At 45.2% G+C, this 20,587-nt stretch overlaps 1 protein-coding gene across 10 annotated transcripts in view; it reads right to left on the reverse strand.

The window, feature by feature from the left end:
• LOC143283056 (uncharacterized) overlaps positions 1-20,587 on the reverse strand; it is a 132,059-nt gene that overhangs the window by 29,727 nt on the left and 81,745 nt on the right. For all 10 annotated transcript variants that reach the window (XM_076589076.1, XM_076589071.1, XM_076589077.1 and 7 more), the window contains 7 exons: positions 20,309-20,403; positions 19,655-19,825; positions 13,543-13,605; positions 10,730-10,829; positions 5,564-5,701; positions 3,297-3,372; positions 1,331-1,439 (listed from right to left, as the gene is read on the reverse strand). In XM_076589076.1, coding sequence (XP_076445191.1) covers positions 1,331-1,439; positions 3,297-3,372; positions 5,564-5,701; positions 10,730-10,829; positions 13,543-13,605; positions 19,655-19,825; positions 20,309-20,403 — 752 coding nt within the window. The remainder of the gene's footprint in view (positions 1-1,330; positions 1,440-3,296; positions 3,373-5,563; positions 5,702-10,729; positions 10,830-13,542; positions 13,606-19,654; positions 19,826-20,308; positions 20,404-20,587) is intronic.

The following is a 20,587-nucleotide window of genomic DNA, read 5'->3' on the forward strand; positions in this document are numbered from 1 at the left end:
TTGTGTGATCGCGGGTTCAGCCCGCAACCGGTCTCCTGTTCTTTGCGTGTTTGTGTCTCTGCGCACTTTTGTTCTTTCTGGCTCGGTTTTTAACTCTCTCCATACGAACGGCGAAAGAGACGACGTTAACAGCGTTTCACCCCAATTACCATCATCAAAATATTGCAAGCGGAAGGCTCTTATACTGAAGACGTGAATGTTGACAAAGAATACCACAATTCTGACGACGGAAGCTAAAGGTTGGGTCATTCAGACACCCACTGGACATCCGAGGGGTCTGTGTAGAGGAGAAGAGAGGACTGGCCGTACTGAGTGAGTTAAACGATTTATTTTTAGGTACTGAGCCACAGCGGAAAAGTTCAAATTCAAAGACTGGGCCAACGGTCTCCCTGGTGATGTGGGAAAGACGATGGATTACGGTTTCCACTCTGGATGGCTGTGTCCAATGCTGCTGGCTCCGATATTGCTGACTTGCCTTTGAAACACCCGGGCATCCGTGTAGCAAAAATGGCGCTTTTTGTCAAGCTTTAGGCAACGAACAAGGAACCAATGTGGAGGGAACAGAGACACACAGACAGACGTGGAAATAGACGAAGACAGAAGAATAATACGGACAAACATGGAAACAGACGAAGAAGACAGACAGACGCGGAGACAGACGAAGAAGACAAAAGAAGACAGACAGACGAAGAAGACAAAAGAAGACAGGCGAAGAAGACAAATGAAGACAGACAGAAGACAAAAGAAGACAGACAGACGAAGAAGACAATAGAAGACAGACAGACGAAGAAGACAAAAGAAGACAGACAGACGAAGAAGACAAAAGAAGACAGACAGACGAAGAAGACAATAGAAGACAGACAGACGAAGAAGACAAAAGAAGACAGACAGACGAAGAAGACAAAAGAAGACAGACAGAACGAAGAAGACAGACGAAGAAGACAAAAGAAGAAGACAAAAGAAGACAGACAGACGAAGAAGACAAAAGAAGACAGACAGAACGAAGAAGACAGACGAAGAAGACAAAAGAAGAAGACAAAAGAAGACAGACAGACGAAGAAGACAGACGAAGAAGACAAAAGAAGACAGACAGACGAAGAAGACAAAAAAAGACAGACGAAGAAGACAACAGAAGACAGACGAAGAAGACAACAGAAGACAGACAGACGAAGAAGACAACAGAAGACAGACAAACGAAGAAGACAAAAAAAGACAGGCGAAGAAGACAAAAGAAGACAGACAGAACGAAGAAGACAAAAGAAGACAGGCAGACGTGGAGACAGACGAAAGAGACAAAAGAAGAGATAATATGAAGACAGTGTTTACTGACAGTGAGAAGATCAAAGGTAAGGGTCACAGGCTGCCGTATGGCGCCTGCCGGCTGCTGGACACTCATGGCCAAGATGGGGGAGTTGATGGACAGACCTTCCTGCCCTGCCCTGTTGCGTCACACATCATCCATGTCGTCATTGTCATCATCGTCATCATCATCATCATCATCATCGTCGTCGTCACTGTAGAAGTCGTCGTCATCATCATCATCAGCATCAGCATCATCATCCTTCTTCCGCCCTGTCCTGTTCCGTCACACATCGTCGTCGTCGCCATCATTACCATTATCATCGTCGTCGTCGTCATCATCATCTTTGTGATCGTCGTCATCCTCCTTCTTATCATTATGTCCGTGTTTGTTTACCCCTGACAAACTCCCGTTACTGAGGCCACCATACTCCGAACAGAACAAGAGAGGCAAGGCCTTCAAGACTCACTTGTGATACACTGGAAAAAAAAAATCAAGCTTTTTATGTACTGAGTATAATTTCAAAATGTAATGTTTAAGATGAGAAAGATCAGTTTAAAGCGAATTAAGTCCCCTAGCATTAATTACAGAGTAATTTCCCTTTTTTTACTATCTGCACCAAAACGTTCGCAAAATAAATAAAACTTCCATGTTTAGCAAAAGAAGTTCCTGTTTGAACAAAAAATGATAATAATGACTGCTCTTGTTGTTGGGTCAGAATGTCAGATCAAAGTGCCAAGTTTAGAGAATACAAAAAAAATATAAATATAACAGTAAATGCAGTTTGCATATAATTAGGCTTCATTCTTTATTTTTTGTGCCCATCCCAGAGGTGCAATATTGTTTTAAACAAGATGACTGGAAAGAACTGAACTTTTCCTATTTTTATGCCTAATTTGGTGTCAACTGACAAAGTATTTGCAGAGAAAATGTCAATGTTAAAGGTTACCACGGACACACACACACACACACAGACAACCGAACACCGGGTTAAAACACAGACTCACTTTGTTTACACAAGTGAGTCAAAAATGAATAGTAAGCCTCGGGCAGTCTTCCCGGCGTTTACCATCAGTTATCACAGTGCAACATTCCAGCAAACACACCACCACTTGCAACTGGAGACTTTCCCGAAACGTGTGGGCCAATGGCCCGAATCTCCGGAAACGATGGATGGACGACGGAAAATCCGCAGCATACAGCTGAGAAACGTTTTATCCCTTTGTTTCTGTTCTGTATGCCTGTGCGTGGCGTGAGTGACAGCGCTGTGACTTACCTCCGCACAAGACTGAGCGCCAGATGACTACATCAGCTATTACTGTTCATGCAAGGAATCTGCGAGAGGGGCGGGCGACAGAGAGAGACACACAGAGCAGTCATGTAGACATTTGAAGACAAGACAATACAAGACAAGGCAAGACAGAGACAGCCAGGACAACGACAGCTGGCATTTGATGACAAGGCAAGGCAAGACAAGACAAGACAAGACAAAACAGAGATAGCCCGGACAGCGGCACTGGCATTTGATGACAAGACAAGACAGAGACAGCCAGGACAGCAACGCTGGCATTTGAAGACAAGGCAAAGACAATCAGGACATCAACACTGGCATTTGATAACAAGACAAGACATATACAGCCATTTGAAGACAAGACAAGACAAAGACAATCAGGACAGCAACGCTGGCATTTGATAACAAGACAAGACAGAGAAAGGACACCAAAGCTGGCATTTGATGACAAAACAAAACAAGACAAGACAGAGACAGCCCGGACAGCAGCACCGGCATTTGATGACGAGACAAGACAAGACATAGACAGCCAGGACAGCAACGCTGGCATTTGAAGACAAGACAAGACAAGACAGAGACAGGAAACCAACGCTGGCATTTGAACAATAGACAAGACAAGACATAGACAGGACACCAACGCTGGCATTTGAAGACAAGGCAAGACAAGACAAGACAAGGCAAAGAGACAGAGGATGAGAGACTCACAGGGACGGGTCCAGCTGTGTGGAGAAGACGTTGGTCAGGTTCCTGTACATGACGACACTGTAGCCCACTTCCCTCACTGAAACACACACCACTAGGTCCAGCACACCGCCATCTGGATCCATTGAGAGGTAGAGGTGGAGGGGAGGAGTGGGGAGGAGGAGGAGGAGGAAGAGACAGGTGGAGGAAGATAAAGAGGTGGAGGAGGAGGAACAGGGTGAGGAAGAGGAGGAGGAGGAGAAAGAAGGAAAGTAGGAAGAGTAGAAAGAGGGGAAAGAAGAGGGGAGGAGTAAGAGGAGGAGCAGGAAGAGGGGCAGGAGGAAGAGGCAAGTGGAGGAGCAGGAAGAGGAGGAGGAGGAAGAGACAAGTGGAGGAGCAGGAAGAGGAGGAGGAAGAGGCAAGTGGAGGAGCAGGAAGAGGAGGAGGAAGAGGCAAGTGGAGGAGCAGGAAGAAGAGGAGGAGGAAGAGGCAAGTGGAGGAGCAGGAAGAGGAGGAGGAGGAAGAGGCAAGTGGAGGAGCAGGAAGAGACAAGTGGAGGAGGAGGAAGAGACAAGTGGAGGAGGAGGAAGAGACAAGTGGAGGAGCAGGAAGAGGAGGAGGAGGAAGAGACAAGTGGAGGAGGAGGAAGAGGAGGAGGAGGAAGAGACAAGTGGAGGAGGAGGAAGAGACAAGTGGAGGAGCAGGAAGAGGAGGAGGAGGAAGAGACAAGTGGAGGAGCAGGAAGAGGAGGAGGAGGAAGAGACAAGTGGAGGAGGAGGAAGAGGGGGGAGGAAGAGGAGGAGGAGGAAGAGACAAGTGGAGGAGGAGGAAGAGACAAGTTGAGGATGAAGAAGAGGGGGGGGGAGGAAGAGGAGGAAGAGGAGGAGGAGGAAGAGACAACCAACCAACCACCTGGCAATAGTCAGCCACCAACCAACCAATCCAACCACCAGCCCACGTACCAAAACACCAACCCATCCAACTACCAAGTCATCAGGCCACCAACTCACCCACCAAGCCAACCATAAACCCACCCACCTACCCTACCACCAACCCACCAACCCTCCCAACCACCAACTCAACCACCTACCCAACCACCAATACACCCACCTACCCAGTCATCAAGCCACCAATTCACCCACCTACGCAACCAGCAATTCACCCACCAACCCAGTCATCAAGCCACCAATTCACCCACCTACGCAACCAGCAATTCACCCACCAACCCAGTCATCAAGCCACCAATTCACCCACCTACGCAACCACCAATTCACCCACCTACCCAGTCATCAAGCCACCAAGCCACCCACCTACCCAACCACCAACCCAACCACCTACCCAGCCAACAGCCCACCCACCTACCCAGTCATCAAGCCACCAAGCCACCCACCTACCCAACCACCAACCCAACCACCTACCCAGCCAACAGCCCACCCACCTACCCAGTCATCAAGCCACCCACCTAACCAGCCACCAACTCACCCACCTACCCAACCAACCGCCCACCCACCTACCCAGTCATCAAGCCCACCAACTCACCCACCTACCCAGTCATCAAGCTACCAACTCACCCACCTACCCAGTCATCAAGCCCACCAACACACCCACCTACCCAGTCATCAAGCCCACCAACACACCCACCTACCCAGTAATCAAGCCCACCAACTCACCCACCTTCCCAGTCATCAAACCCACCAACAACACCCACCTACCCAGTAATCAAGCCCACCAACTCGCCCACCTACCCAGTAATCAAGCCCACCAACTCACCCACCTACCCAGTCATCAAGCCCACCAACACACCCACCTACCCAGTCATCAAGCCCACCAACACACCCACCTACCCAGTCATCAAGCCCACCAACACACCCACCTACCCAGTCATCAAGCCCACCAACACACCCACCTACCCAGTCATCAAGCCCACCAACACACCCACCTACCCAGTCATCAAGCCCACCAACACACCCACCTACCCAGTCATCAAGCCCAGCAACTCACCCACCTACCCAGTCATCAAGCCCAGCAACTCACCCACCTACCCAGTCATCAAGCCCACCAACACACCCACCTACCCAGTCATCAAGCCCACCAACACACCCACCTACCCAGTCATCAAGCCCACCAACACACCCACCTACCCAGTCATCAAGCCCACCAACACACCCACCTACCCAGTCATCAAGCCCACCAACACACCCACCTACCCAGTCATCAAGCCCACCAACACACCCACCTACCCACCCAGCGGCAGTCAGCCACCACACGAACTGTGGTCGGTCAGCACTGACCTGTGTCGGGAAAGGCGTCTCTGGAGAGGAACACAGAGCTACCTCCCTCCCTTACCCACGGCGGATACTGCCCCAGCCTCCGTTTGTCCGGGAACTCTACGTCTTCCACTTCCACCTCCACCCTCCTCAGCTCCAGCACTGCTCACACACACACACACACACACACACACACACACACACACACACACACACACACACATTTTGTATTTGTATTTGTATTTCTGTTTATCACAACAGATTTCTCTGTGTGAAATTCGGGCTGCTCTGCCCAGGGAGAGTGCGTCGCTACACTACAGCGCCACCCTTTTTGGGTTTGTTTGTTGTTGTTGGTTGTTGTTGTTGTTTTTTTTGGGGGGGGGTGTTTGTTTGTTTTTGTATTTTTCCTGCGTGCAGTTTTATTTGTTTTTCCTATCCAAGTGGATTTTTTCCACAGAATTTTGCCAGGAACAACCCTTTTGTTGCCGTGGGTTCTTTTACGTGCGCTAAGTGCATGCTTCACACAGGACCTCGGTTTATCGTCTCATCCGAATGACTAGCGTCCAGAACACCACTCAAGGTCTAGTGGCGGGGGAGAAAATATCGGCGGCTGAACCGTGATTCGAACCAGCGTGCTCAGATTCTCTCGCTTCCTTGACGGACGCGTTACCTCTAGGCCATCACTCCACACACACACACACACACACACACACACACACACACAATCGTAAACATTTTAAGTTCGATATCTTTCAGGTAAGAGATTGATACATTGAGTGACCAGTGTAGGGGTCAGTCAACAAAAATTTGAAACTGGAATGGGAAGCCCAGAGTGACAAGAGGCAATGCGCAACTTTCAGATTCAAAAACTTATATGGTCATACTACCCGGGACATGCAGGTGTTAAGGGAAGTGAGCAATTTGACAGACTTGCTGGTGACGTAACAACAACGAGCGGCCTACATCCAGGAAAATCGGAGATCCTCAGAAAAGTCAAAGAATACCAGAAAGAACAGGTACAAGGCCAGAACACCATCGATCGCCTCAAAGAAATAAAGGTAGAGAGAGGGAGCGGCCGTAAGTCTAGCATGAAAGGTAGAGCACGATGCTTTGCAAATCAAACGAATATTGGCGTAATTTCCAAACCAACATTGCGCAAATTTCTTCAAAACTGAACAGTCTCACTGGGCTTTTCCAAATATAACAGACAGAGCAACACGCTAGACATCAGAGATCTTTTCTCATCCTCCTTGCGGCCAATCAGTGGCAGCCTGTGTGTGTGTATGCACGCGCGCGCGGGGGCGCGTGTTGTGTGTGTGTGTGTGTGTGTGTGTGTGATCGCGCGTGCGCGAGTGTGTGTAAGTGTACACATGTGTCAGGAGAGCTCTGTGCACGTGCGAGCACATATATTTGTGTGTTTGCTTATGTGTGTGGGTGTGGATGAGGGTGTGAGGGTTGTGTGTCGTGGGGGCTACGATTTGTGTCGCGTGTGTGTGTGTGTATGTGTGTGTGAGTGTGTGTAGAGGATGAGGTGTGTGTGTGTGTGTGTGTGTGTGTGTGTGTGTGTGTGTGTGTGTGCGTGTGTGTGTGTGTGTAGAGGATGAGGTGTGTGTGTGTGTGTGTGTGTGTGTGTGTGTGTGTGCATATCTGCATTGTGGAAGCAACGGCAACGGAATATTTATGTTCATATATGTGTTAAATTTTATGTGTATGCGTGTGTGTGTGTGTGGGGGGGGGGCGTATGTGTGTGTGTGTGTGTGTATGTGCCGTGGAAGCTGCGATTCGTAGCCTAGAAATGCGTGTATGGGGAAGAAGGGGGAGGGGTGCAAGGTGTGTGTGTGTGTGTCTGTGTGTGTGTGTGTGTGTGTGTGTCGGGGCTCGTGTACGTTTATGTGTATTTGGGCCTGTGCACTTTTGCTTGTGCTTTCGTATCTGTGAAACTGCATGTTTGTTGTATATCTTGTGTGTGTGTGTGTGTGTGTGTGTGTGTGTGTGTGTTTTACATTTATTTGCTTATTTACTATCGTATTTGTCTTTTTATTGTATTTTAATAAATTACTATTGATATCATTACTATTATTATTATTATTATTATTATTATCATCATTATAATCCTTTTATTATTTTATTTTATTTCATTTTATTTTATAGTCATTCTTTTTTTCCCTTTTTTTCAAAGATTCGTTTACTCCTCTTTTTCTTCTTTTTTATTTATTTAATTCATTTTTTCTCAAAGCCTAAGCGCGTTGGGTTACGCTGCTGGTCAGGCATCCGCTTAGCAGATGTGGTGTAGCGTATATGGGTTTGTCCGAACGCAGTGACGCCTCCTTGAGCTACTGATACTGAAACTGATCAGTCAACAGACTCAGAATCAGTTTTAAGGGGGTGTTAAAACGTGCGGACTCGTCCATGTAAGTTACACTACATCTGCAAAAACAATGTAAAAAAAGAAAACAAGAGAGGCAAAGCCTTGAAGAAGCAATTGTGATACGGACTTTATCTGGTAAAGGAATCACGAATAATAATATAAAAAATATATATATAAAAGAAAGAAAGAAAAGAAATGTAAAAATCGTTATAAATATATTCTCTATCAAATATCAATCAGCTTGGGATAAAAAAAATATTAAAAAATAAAAATCCGCAATACAGCGGGATCAAACCGTGCATATTCAGTTCGCGAGCAATTGGGCACTCAGCGCTAAAACGCATCTGACGTCATCTGTCTGAATGTAATATTTAAACTTTTTTTTTTTTGCGAAATGAATAAATTACAGTATTCGAGCTAATACATGTATACACACACGCATATATATAACCATATATATATGGTTTGGGGTATCCGGAACCTCAACGAAATAAACCGTTAATGATCTGGAAATACGGTTTAGTCCGGAAGACCTACACACTGTTATTGGTATGACTGAAGATTTTTCCTACTATGTTTAATCCAAATTTGGTATTGGCAGACCTCTCCCCCACCCCCACCCCCCGCCACACCCCTACCACGACAATAGTAAGAATGTACATAATTTGAGAAAAAGATTTCTTGAGAACAGAAAAAAAGATTATTTCGGACACAGATGTTAAATCCTGGACGACATTCAACAAACTAAAGTTGAATGATGACAAAACTGAAGCTATGATTATTTCCTCTGCAAGAATGTCCACGTCTACTTCTTTTCCTGCCTCTATTATGGTTGGTGATGCCACAGTTCAGTTTTCTAAATCAGCAAGGAACCTTGGAGTCATTCTTGACTCAAACCTCAGCATGCATGCTCAGGTAGTAAATCTGATACGCATAGTCAATAGTGAACTTCGTCGCATCAGCTCTATCCGTCAGTACCTTTCTGCTGAAACTACTAAAATTATTATTTCTGCTTTTGTGCTGTCACGAATTGACTACTGTAATTCTCTTCTCATAGGCTGTCCACATAATATTCTTCAGCGAATTCAAAAACTTCAAAACAATGATGCCCGTCTGACTCTCAGGGTCCAACGTACTGATCACATTTTTCCTCACCTCCACACTCTACATTGGTTCCCCATTGAAGGGAGAATTAAGTACAAAGTTGCATGTCTCTGCTATTCTGCTTTCCACTCAGCAGGACCTACTTACCTTTCTGACCTTATCAGTGTTGACACTCCCATAAGAAATCCCCGCTCTTCCTCTGACGGTTACCTTTTTAAACTTCCTCGCGTCAATACAAGAACCTATGGTGAACGTTCTTTCTTCTTTGCTGCTCCTCACATCTGGAACAACCTTCCTCATCATATCCGTGCATCTGATTCTATTTCTGCTTTTCGCTCATCACTAAAGACTCATCTTTTTAAAACCTATCTATAAGTACTCTCAGCTTCCTTTTCTCCAACACCACCCCATGTCAGCTCACTTTGGATGTATGTAGAGTGGGAAAGGGAGAGTGTGAGTGGAGGGAGTTTTTTTGTTTTGTTTTGTTTTTGTTTTTTGTTGTTGTTTTTTGTTTTTAAAGAAAGAGTGGCCATGAATGTTTTATGTTACTTGTAATATTTTTCTTTCATGTAAAGCGCCCTGAGCTCTTAGTGAGAAAGGGCGCTATATAAATGTACAGTATTGTTGTTATTATTATTATTATTACAGTGATGAACACACACACACACACACACACACACACACACACACACACACACACACACACACACACACATTTGTGTATTTAGTCTGTTGTTGTATTTCATTCATATTTGTTCTGTGTGATGCAAATTGAGGAGAGAGAGGAAAGGGGAAAGCAGTGATGACACAAGGCATGGGCAGGGCGGGGAATGGTGGGGATGGATTGTCGTGTAAAATCACAACTGTGGATGATGATGGAGCTTCCCGTCGGACCGACGGATGAATAGGCAGGCAGGATTAACTGTCGGTGTGTGTCCTCATATGGGAGAAGAGGCCGATTCTGGATGCGCAGCAGTTCCCACGAATGTTGCAAGTGAAAATGTTTCCAGAAGTTGAGCCCTGTTTCCTTCGCTCACGCTTCTCCTTAATGGCCAGCGTTCTCTTGTTTTAAAACGTCTTTATGCCACTAGAGCACAACATCCTCCAGCGAGAGCGGTCAAGGGCATCAGTTTCCCAGGAAGCGATGTCTATGTCACAGGCTTTGAGGTTTGTCTTCAAGGTGTCCTTGAAGCGCTTGCAGGGTCTTCCAAATTCGCGGTGGCCTTCGTTCAGCTGGCCATAAAAGAGCATCTTCGGGATCCTGCTGTCTGAATGCGGACAACGTGTCCTGTCCAGCGTAGCTGGCACTGGATCAACAGGCTATCGATGTTGGGCAGGCCGCTCCTATCAAGGACCTAGGTTGGAGACCCTGTCTTGCCACTTTATGCCGAGGATCTTTCGTAGACATCTCTGGTGAAACTGCTCAAGTTGTTGAATGTGACGGCGATACGTCGTCCATGTTTCACAGCAGTACAACAAGGTGGTCAGCACAACAGCTCTGTAGGTTTTGATTTTCAATTGTGGATAGACGTTAAATAAAAGAACAAACGAACTCACACACTCCCATTACACTTGTAGTACCATTCAGAGTGATTAAAAAGACATTAATTCAAATGAAGAAAACAAAGATAGACAGACAGACACAGTCAGACAGACACGCGAGAAAGACATACATGCAGGCAGACAGACAGACAGACAGACAGAGCGGCAGGTGAGACCTATGTTGTCGGTGTCAAGAGGTGTCGGCAGGGTGACCCCCTGGGAGAAGGCAGCCTCTGCCATCTGATCCACTGAGTGCACCAGGCTCTGTGCTATGCCCTGCAGCACGCACAAACACACATACATTCAGTCGTGTTCGACGATGACCATCAGAACAGCAGATGAGATAACTGCTGTCCCGACAATCTGGGCTAGAATTTGATTATTGTGGAGAGTGTCTTGCCCAAGTTTCATCCCCACTCTCTCGGCCAAAAGGATTTTAGGACAGTCGGCGTTGGGATGATTCCCAAAGACCAACTAGCCCCTCAAGGCTGCAGCACAAAGAGCCAGGAAAATTTTGCCTCCCAGTTTGAGAGTCATAGTCCTTCACAAAAGCTGTAAATGATGTCCCATTGCAATGGAGCTCTCACTTTGCTGCTGGCCCAACGAAACACACACGTATGGACTTGGTGAGCGATGCTCGCGCTGTGTGGACGTGCGAAGAATTGCTCTGCAATAACCCAAGTCGTGAGACTGGCGAATAGCGTTTTACTGCTGCGGTCTTTTTCACTGCCCTATTTTGTTTCTTCGCATTTGCCTTTCCGTTTGGACCAGCACTCGAGCACTGTGAGATTTCAATCGGTTGAACTATGGGGGCGAAATTCGCGACAGTCAATCCGATCTTCGTAAAACAGAGAGACAACCCCGATCTGGAAAATAACTGACTGTACGTTTTAGAAATTTGTCGCGGCGGAGAGAACAGCAGGTCAAGGATCCATTCTGGGTGCTCAGCATATCAGAGGCCTTTGGAGAATTTACCCAGCGACCAGAGAGGCACGGACGGAGATACTGGTGAAAGGACTAAGGCTCAGGGAGACGATCATCCAGGTATGCAATACCAACCAACCCCTTTATCCTCCAGTCGGACACAGGTGAGGAGAAACCGACAACAAAAGTGTGGATAGACAATATCCCTATTTCAGTAGCGGACACCGAAATTGAACATTCCCTTGCGAAGGTAGACTGTGAATTAAGATCAAAGATAACAAGAGAGGCAAGGCCTTCAAGACTCACTTGTGATAAATTAAGTCCCCTAGCATTAATTACAGAGTAATTTCCTTTTTTTTACTATCTGCACCAAAACGTTTGCAAAATAAATAAAAATTCCATGCTTAGCAAAAGAAGTTCCTGTTTGAACAAAAAATGATAATAATGACTCCTCTTGTTGTTTTGTCAGAATAAGAAGTCAAAGTGCCAAGTTTTGATAATACAAAAAATATAAATATAACAGTATATGCAGTTTGCATATAATTAGGCTTCTTTTTTATTTTTTTTGTGCCCATCCCAGAGGTGCAATATTGTTTTAAACAAGATGACTGGAAAGAACTGATTTTTTCCTATTTTTATGCCAAATTTGGTGTCAACTAACAAAGTATTTGCAGAGAAAATGTCAATGTTAAAGTTTACCACACACACACACACACACACACACACACACACACACACACACACACACAGAGAGAGAGAGAGAGAGAGAGACAACCGAACACCGAGTTAAAACATAGACTCACTTTGTTTACACAAGTGAGTCAAAAATGGAAAGAGCTAGGGATGTTGACAACAGACTTACCAGATTCTTGACAGGACGCAGATTTGTGTACATCAGTGTCAACTAAACCTCTTAATACTGCACTTTAAGTTAACATATTCTCAGCTAAAATTTATCACAAGAAACAAAAAATCTACAAAAAAACAACAACAAAAAAATAACCCAATAACCTGCTCACGCTGTTTACAACCCAACAACCACGTTTCTGAGTGCACAAGTGATGTGGTTTGCAGAGAATGTAAACAAACAGGACACAAAAAGGGTGAACCCTCCTGTCAGTTTAAAGACAGACTGGCAAACAACCCAACGCCCTCATTACACCCCAGCAATCCCTCCCTCAAACACACAAAAGACGGTGCAGCAATTCAAAATCCGTTGATGCAAAATGTTCCACTCCTGACATCTCTGTTGAACCTGTTGACAGGAGGCGTCCTGCAGACCCTCAGTCCGCTATACTCTTTTCTCTGGAACATGCCTCATGTAGCAGGTCCCAGACTCCCAAGCGTGGCAGGTCCAGAGAACGACGAAACCCGAGAGAGAGCAGAGGGAAGCAGCCTAGACGTGACAGCTCGAGGTCGGCCAGCCCCGCGACGACTGACAACACCTTGGACGTCGAGTAAGCGACAATGTACCAGTGTGGGTAACGCCCACATGTCTCAACTCTCCTTCGGATTTGACCTGGCTCTTGTGCAACGGGCTGATGAGTATATGGATTATGACTGAACGGTCATGACATAACTGTATATATTTATATGCTATTATCATGGAAGAGACTTCAGATTGTATCCTTAAATGTAAGAGGATTTAAAATAATAAGATTAAAAGAAATACAATATTTAGAACGTTAAGAAATAGAAAATATATTATTTGTTTGCAAGAAACCCACGTAACAGAAGCAGAAATAGAATTATGGGGGGAAAAAAAGAGAGGGGAGGCAGAATTATGTTTAATTTAAACACAAACAGAAGCAGGGGAGAAGTTATTTTGATTTCTAGACATTTCAAGGGGGAAACGGAGGTAATCATATCGAAAGAAAGAAAACTATGTCTGTAACGAAGGGAGATAATCAAATAACAGTAGTAAATGTGTATTCACCAAACAGTTCCAAAAAAAAAATTTTTTTTCAAGAACAAGATAAAAACTCTTAGTGAATATAGTGATAGAAATCTTGTCATTACTGGTGGTTTTAATTGTGTGCTCAATAACGAACTGTATCACACTTACCGTCTGATTGATCCACGCTTCTCTGGGGGCTTGAAGCACGTTGTCAGCTATCTTCAGAAAGTCCTGACAGCACACACCATGACACATGACACATCGCATACCATGACACATCCCAGAAAACACACCATGACATATAATACCATGTTAAATTGCACAGCACACACCATGACACATGACACACCATGTTAAACTGCACAGCACACACAATGACACATAACACACCATGTTACATTGCACAGCACACACACAATGACACATGACACACCATGTTACATTGCACAGCACACACACCATGACACATGTTACATCGCACGGCACACACCATGACACATGTTACATCGCACAGCACACACCATGACACATGTTACATCGCACAGCACACACTATGACATGTTACATCGCACAGCACACACCATGACATGTTACATCGCACAGCACACACTATGACACATGTTACATCGCACAGCACACACCATGACACATGTTACATCGCACAGCACACACCATGACAGCACACACCATGACATGTTACATCGCACAGCACACACCATGACATGTTACATCGCACAGCACACACTATGACACATGTTACATCGCACAGCACACACCATGACACATGTTACATCGCACAGCACACACTATGACATGTTACATCGCACAGTACACACCATGACACATGTTACATCGCACAGCACACACCATGACACATGTTACATCGCACAGCACACACTATGACATGTTACATCGCACAGCACACACCATGACACATGTTACATCGCACAGCATACACTATGACATGTTACATCGCACAGCACACACTATGACATGTTACATCGCACAGCACACACCATGACACATGTTACATCGCACAGCACACACTATGACATGTTACATCGCACAGCACACACTATGACACTTTACACACCATGGGCCATGGCACATGACACAACTCATTATGACACATGAAACCAAGTTACATGACACACTATGCTACAGGACACACCACAAACACCATGTTATATAACAGAACACAACACACACACACACACACACACACACACACACACACACACACACACACTGTTAAGTTACATAGCAAGCACACCATGTTAAATGAAACATCCCACACACCATGTTACATGACACATCGCACACATTGTTACATGACACAGCACACATTGTTACATGACACATCACATACACCATGTTACATGACACATCCCATACACGCCATGTTACCTGACACATCACAACACCATGTTACATGTCACATCACACATTGTTACATGACACAGCACACCACACAGACACACACACCATGAAACGTGACACATCCCCACATAACACACACTGCCTGTTATGTAACTCATGTCCATTCCATGTGACCATTGCCTGTCATGTAAATCCAATCCATTCCATGTAACCACTGACTGTCATGTAACTCAAATCCATTCAATGTGACCACTGGCTGTCATGTAATTCCAATCCACTCCATGTAACCAACATCTGTCATTTAATTCCAATCCATTCCCTGTGACCAACGTCCGTCATATAACTCCAATCCATTCAATGTGACCACTGCCTGTCATGTAATTCCAATCCATTCCATGTGACCACTGCCTGTCATGTAAATCCAATCCATTCAATGTGACCACTGCCTGTCATGTAATTCCAATCCATTCCATGTGACCACTGCCTGTCATACAACTCCAATCCATTCAATGTGACCACTGCCTGTCATGTAATTCCAATCCATTCCATGAGACCACTGCCTGTCATGTAATTCCAATCCATTCAATGTGACCACTGCCTGTCATGTAATTCCAATCCATTCCATGTGACCAACACCTGTCATGTAATTCCAATCCATTCCATGTGTGACCACTGCCTGTCATGTAACTCAAGTCCATTCCAAGTTACCAACACCTGTCATGTAATTCCAATCCATTCCACGTGACTACTGCCTGTCATGTAACTCCAATCCATTCCATGTGACCACTGCCTGTCATGTAATTCCAATCCATTCAATGTGACCAATGTCCGTCATATAACTCCAATCCATTCAATGTGACCACTGCCTGTCATGTAATTCCAATCCATTCTATGTGAGTGACCACTGCCTGTCATGTAATTATAATCCTTTCCATGTGACCACTGCCTGTCATGTAATTTCAATTCATTCCATGAGGCCAACGTCCGTCATATAACTCCAATCCATTCAATGTGACCACTGCCTGTCATGTAATTCCAATCCATTCAATGTGACCAACATATGTCATGTAATTCCAATTCATTCCATGAGGCCAACGTCCGTCATATAACTCCAATCCATTCAATGTGACCACTGCCTGTCATGTAATTCCAATCCATTCAATGTGACCAACGTCCGTCATATAACTCCAATCCATTCCATGTGACCACTGCCTGTCATGTAATTCCAATCCATTCAATGTGACCACTGCCTGTCATGTAATTCCAATCCATTCAATGTGACCACTGCCTGTCATGTAATTCCAATCCATTCCATGTGACCACTGCCTGTCATGTAATTCCAATCCATTCAATGTGACCACTGCCTGTCATGTAATTCCAATCCATTCCATGAGGCCAACGTCCGTCATATAACTCCAATCCATTCAATGTGACCACTGCCTGTCATGTAATTCCAATCCATTCCACGTGACTACTGCCTGTCATACAACTCCAATCCATTCAATGTGACCACTGCCTGTCATGTAATTCCAATCCATTCCATGAGACCACTGCCTGTCATGTAATTCCAATCCATTCAATGTGACCACTGCCTGTCATGTAATTCCAATCCATTCCATGAGACCACTGCCTGTCATGTAATTCCAATCCATTCCATGTGACCAACACCTGTCATGTAATTCCAATCCATTCCATGTGTGACCACTGCCTGTCATGTAACTCAAGTCCATTCCAAGTTACCAACACCTGTCATGTAATTCCAATCCATTCCACGTGACTACTGCCTGTCATGTAACTCCAATCCATTCAATGTGACCACTGCCTGTCATGTAATTCCAATCCATTCTATGTGAGTGACCACTGCCTGTCATGTAATTCCAATCCATTCTATGTGAGTGACCACTGCCTGTCATGTAATTCCAATCCATTGCATGTAACCACTGCCTGTCATGTAATTCCAATCCATTCAATGTGACCACTGCCTGTCATGTAATTCCAATCTATTCCATGAGACCAACATCTGTCATGTGACTCCAATCCATTCCATGTGACCACTGCCTGTCATGTAATTCCAATCTATTCTACGTGGCCACTGCCTGTCATGTAATTCCAATCCATTCTATGAGACCAACGTCTGTCATGTAACTCCAATGCATTCCATGTGACCAACATATGTCATGTAATTCCAATCCATTCCATGTGTGACCACTGCCTGTCATGTAACTCAAGTCCATTCCAAGTTACCAACATCTGTCATGTAACTCCAATCCATTCCATGTGACCACTGCCTGTCATGTAATTCCAATCCATTCAATGTGACCAACATATGTCATGTAATTCCAATTCATTCCATGAGGCCAACGTCCGTCATATAACTCCAATCCATTCAATGTGACCACTGCCTGTCATGTAATTCCAATCCATTCTATGTGAGTGACCACTGCCTGTCATGTAATTCTAATCCTTTCCATGTGACCACTGCCTGTCATGTAATTCCAATTCATTCCATGAGGCCAACGTCCGTCATATAACTCCAATCCATTCAATGTGACCACTGCCTGTCATGTAATTCCAATCCATTCCATGTGACCAACACCTGTCATGTAATTCCAATCCATTCCACGTGACTACTGCCTGTCATGTAATTATAATCCTTTCCATGTGACCACTGCCTGTCATGTATCTCAAATCCATTTCATGTGACCAACATATGTCATATAACTCCAATCCACTCCATGTAACCAACATCTGTCATGTAATTCCAACCCATTCCATGTGACCAACACCTGTTATGTAAATCTAATCCATTCCATGTGACCAACACCTGTCATGTAAATCTAATCCATTCCATGTGACCAACACCTGTCATGTGACCCCAATCCATTTCTTTCCCATTACTTACAGCCGTGCAAGCTAGACAAAAAACAAAAAAAACAGATGTAAAGAAAATGAAAGAAAAAAAAAGAAGGCACGATGTTCTCCCTCCCACAACTGCTTACAACCAGCTACAATGGCCATATCTACGGGCCGGTTGACAGGTTCATTTGAAGGGGAACTTCGCGTTTGATAGGCAACACATAAAACATTTGTATTGTTCATAGTTTACATGCTGGAAGCGACTGGGTATTCATCCTAACTGTCACTACCATGTATGGAAAAGAAGAACACGTTGTCAACAAGTTGACACCACGTGACAGCTGTCAACACTATGTATGGACAGGAAGAAGAAGACGTTGTCAACAAGTGGACACCACGTGACAGCTGTCAACACTATGTATGGACAGGAAGAAGAAGACGTTGTCAACAAGTGGACACCACGTGACAGCTGTCAACACTATGTATGGACAGGAAGAAGAAGACGTTGTCAACAAGCGGGCACCACGTGACAGCTGTCAACACTATGTATGGACAGGAAGAAGATGACGTTGTCAACAAGCAGACACCACGTGACAGCTGTCAACACCATGTATGGACAGGAAGAAGAAGACGTTGTCAACAAGTGGACACCACGTGACAGCTGTCAACACCATGTATGGACAGGAAGAAGACGTTGTCAACAAGTGGACACCACGTGACAGCTGTCAACACTATGTATGGACAGGAAGAAGAAGACGTTGTCAACAAGCGGGCACCACGTGACAGCTGTCAACACTATGTATGGACAGGAAGAAGATGACGTTGTCAACAAGTGGACACCACGCGACAGCTGTCAACACTATGTATGGACAGGAAGAAGAAGACGTTGTCAACAAGTGGACACCACGTGACAGCTGTCAACATCTTGTATGGACAGGAAGAAGACGTTGTCAACAAGCGGACACCACGTGACAGCTGTCAACACCTTGTATGGACAGGAAGAAGACGTTGTCAACAAACGGACACCACGTGACAGCTGTCAACACCTTGTATGGACAGGAAGAAGAAGACGTTGTCAACAAGTGGACACCACGTGACGGCTGTCAACACTATGTATGGACAGGAAGAAGACGTCAACAAGTGGACACCACGTGACAGCTGTCAACACCTTGTATGGACAGGAAGAAGAAGACGTTGTCAACAAGTGGACACCACGTGACGGCTGTCAATACTATGTATGGACAGGAAGAAGACGTCAACAAGTGGGCACCACGTGTCGGCCGTCAATACAGTGAGCCTCATGTAAAATATTCTGTATTGTTTACACAAACCACGCTTGAAACGACTGGGTAATGATGCTAGCTATCAATACCATACGCGTCTCCGCTTCCGTTTTTTTTCCAGGTCACAGAAAGGCTAAATGTTCGTAGTGGAAATCGCTGTTCTGACGAAATGATTTTGAACATTTTCGGTGACTATTCTTGCACGTTTACAAGATATATTTGGTTTAATAATCACGCCCATTATTTGCTCTAGTCTTCTATGCTTACTTTGAGCGTGTTTTTTGTCATATATCTGTCATGTATATGCCATTACGTATTCGAACTGATCCTTCTTCTTCTTCTTCTTCTGCGTTCGTGGGCTGCAACTCCCACGTTCACTCGTATGTACACGAGTGGGCTTTTACGTGTATGACCGTTTTTACCCCGCCATGTAGGCAGCCACACTCCGTGTTCGGGGGTAAACTCTGCCGAAAAGCTGTCCGAACTAAGGCGGTTCAAACTCAGAGAAACCAGTTACGGTAGTGGGCTACCTATGTCGTCATATGACCTTCGTCTCGCTCTGCGAGCGACAAAAATTCCACCACAAAAGCGGGCTGCAACCCTCCCTAAACAAGTGGATACCACGCCATGAGCCCCATATAAAAATAGTTTGCACTGTTTACGCAACACACGCTAGAAATGACTGAGTAACGATGCTATCAATCAACACCGTGCATGGACAAGGAGAGCACGTCACCAGCACGTGAAACAGTAAGGGGCACCTGCAGCTGGGAGGTCTCCACCACGTGACCGCTGTCCTCCGTCACCTTCACCACCTGCTCCAAGATGGCCGCCACGGCGCTGACGTCACCGCCCAGGAGGGGACCACTCGTGATGTTGGCCACCCTCTCCACCACCCGCCAGGTGGCGTTGGTCGTCGTCTCTTCCTCAATCTAATCAAAGGAACAAAGGAACAAACTATCTATAAATTAGCAAAGAAAGGAACAAGCAAATAAGATAATAAGAATGAGAAAATATGGATATATAAATATAGATATCAAATGCAATAATCATAATAAACAAATATACAAACAAACAGATATATAAATAAATGAATCAATGAATAAACAAATAAATAAATCCAGGGAAAAAAAAAGAACAAAATAAATAAATCATTCAATAAATAAACACTCAAACAGACGAATAAACAGACAGAAACAATGGGACCATGAACTACGAAGGGAGTTTTCTCAGGTATGCGGGAAAGAACGACACATTTTTGTTGAGTGTGCACCCAACCTTTTATTTTAACCCTCTTATGATAATGTACCCTCACCACTACACACCTATCCACCCCCCTAACCCCCCACACCCCTCCCAACCCTCACCCCCATCCCCACCCCCACTCCCCCACACACAGAGCCACAGATACACACCAGAGTCTGGAGGTCCTGAAGATCAGAGCGGACACACATGGTGGTGTCAACGTCATCCCACTCCCCTGCCTCGCTGCAGAGGCGCTGCTGCAGACCTTGGGGGGCAAAGGTTACAGTGTCGAAGTTCACAGTACATGCAAAAGTCACAGTGCTGATGGTCACAATACATGCAAAGGTCACAGCGCATGGGGTCACAGAGCATGCAAAGGTCAAAGCGCAGAGGTCACGATGCATGCAAAGGTCGCAGTGCTGGGTCACAGTGCATGCAAAGGTCACAGT

This window comes from Babylonia areolata, chromosome 6 (genome assembly GCF_041734735.1).
Source record: "Babylonia areolata isolate BAREFJ2019XMU chromosome 6, ASM4173473v1, whole genome shotgun sequence".
NCBI classification, from domain to species: Eukaryota; Metazoa; Mollusca; class Gastropoda; order Neogastropoda; family Buccinidae; genus Babylonia; species Babylonia areolata.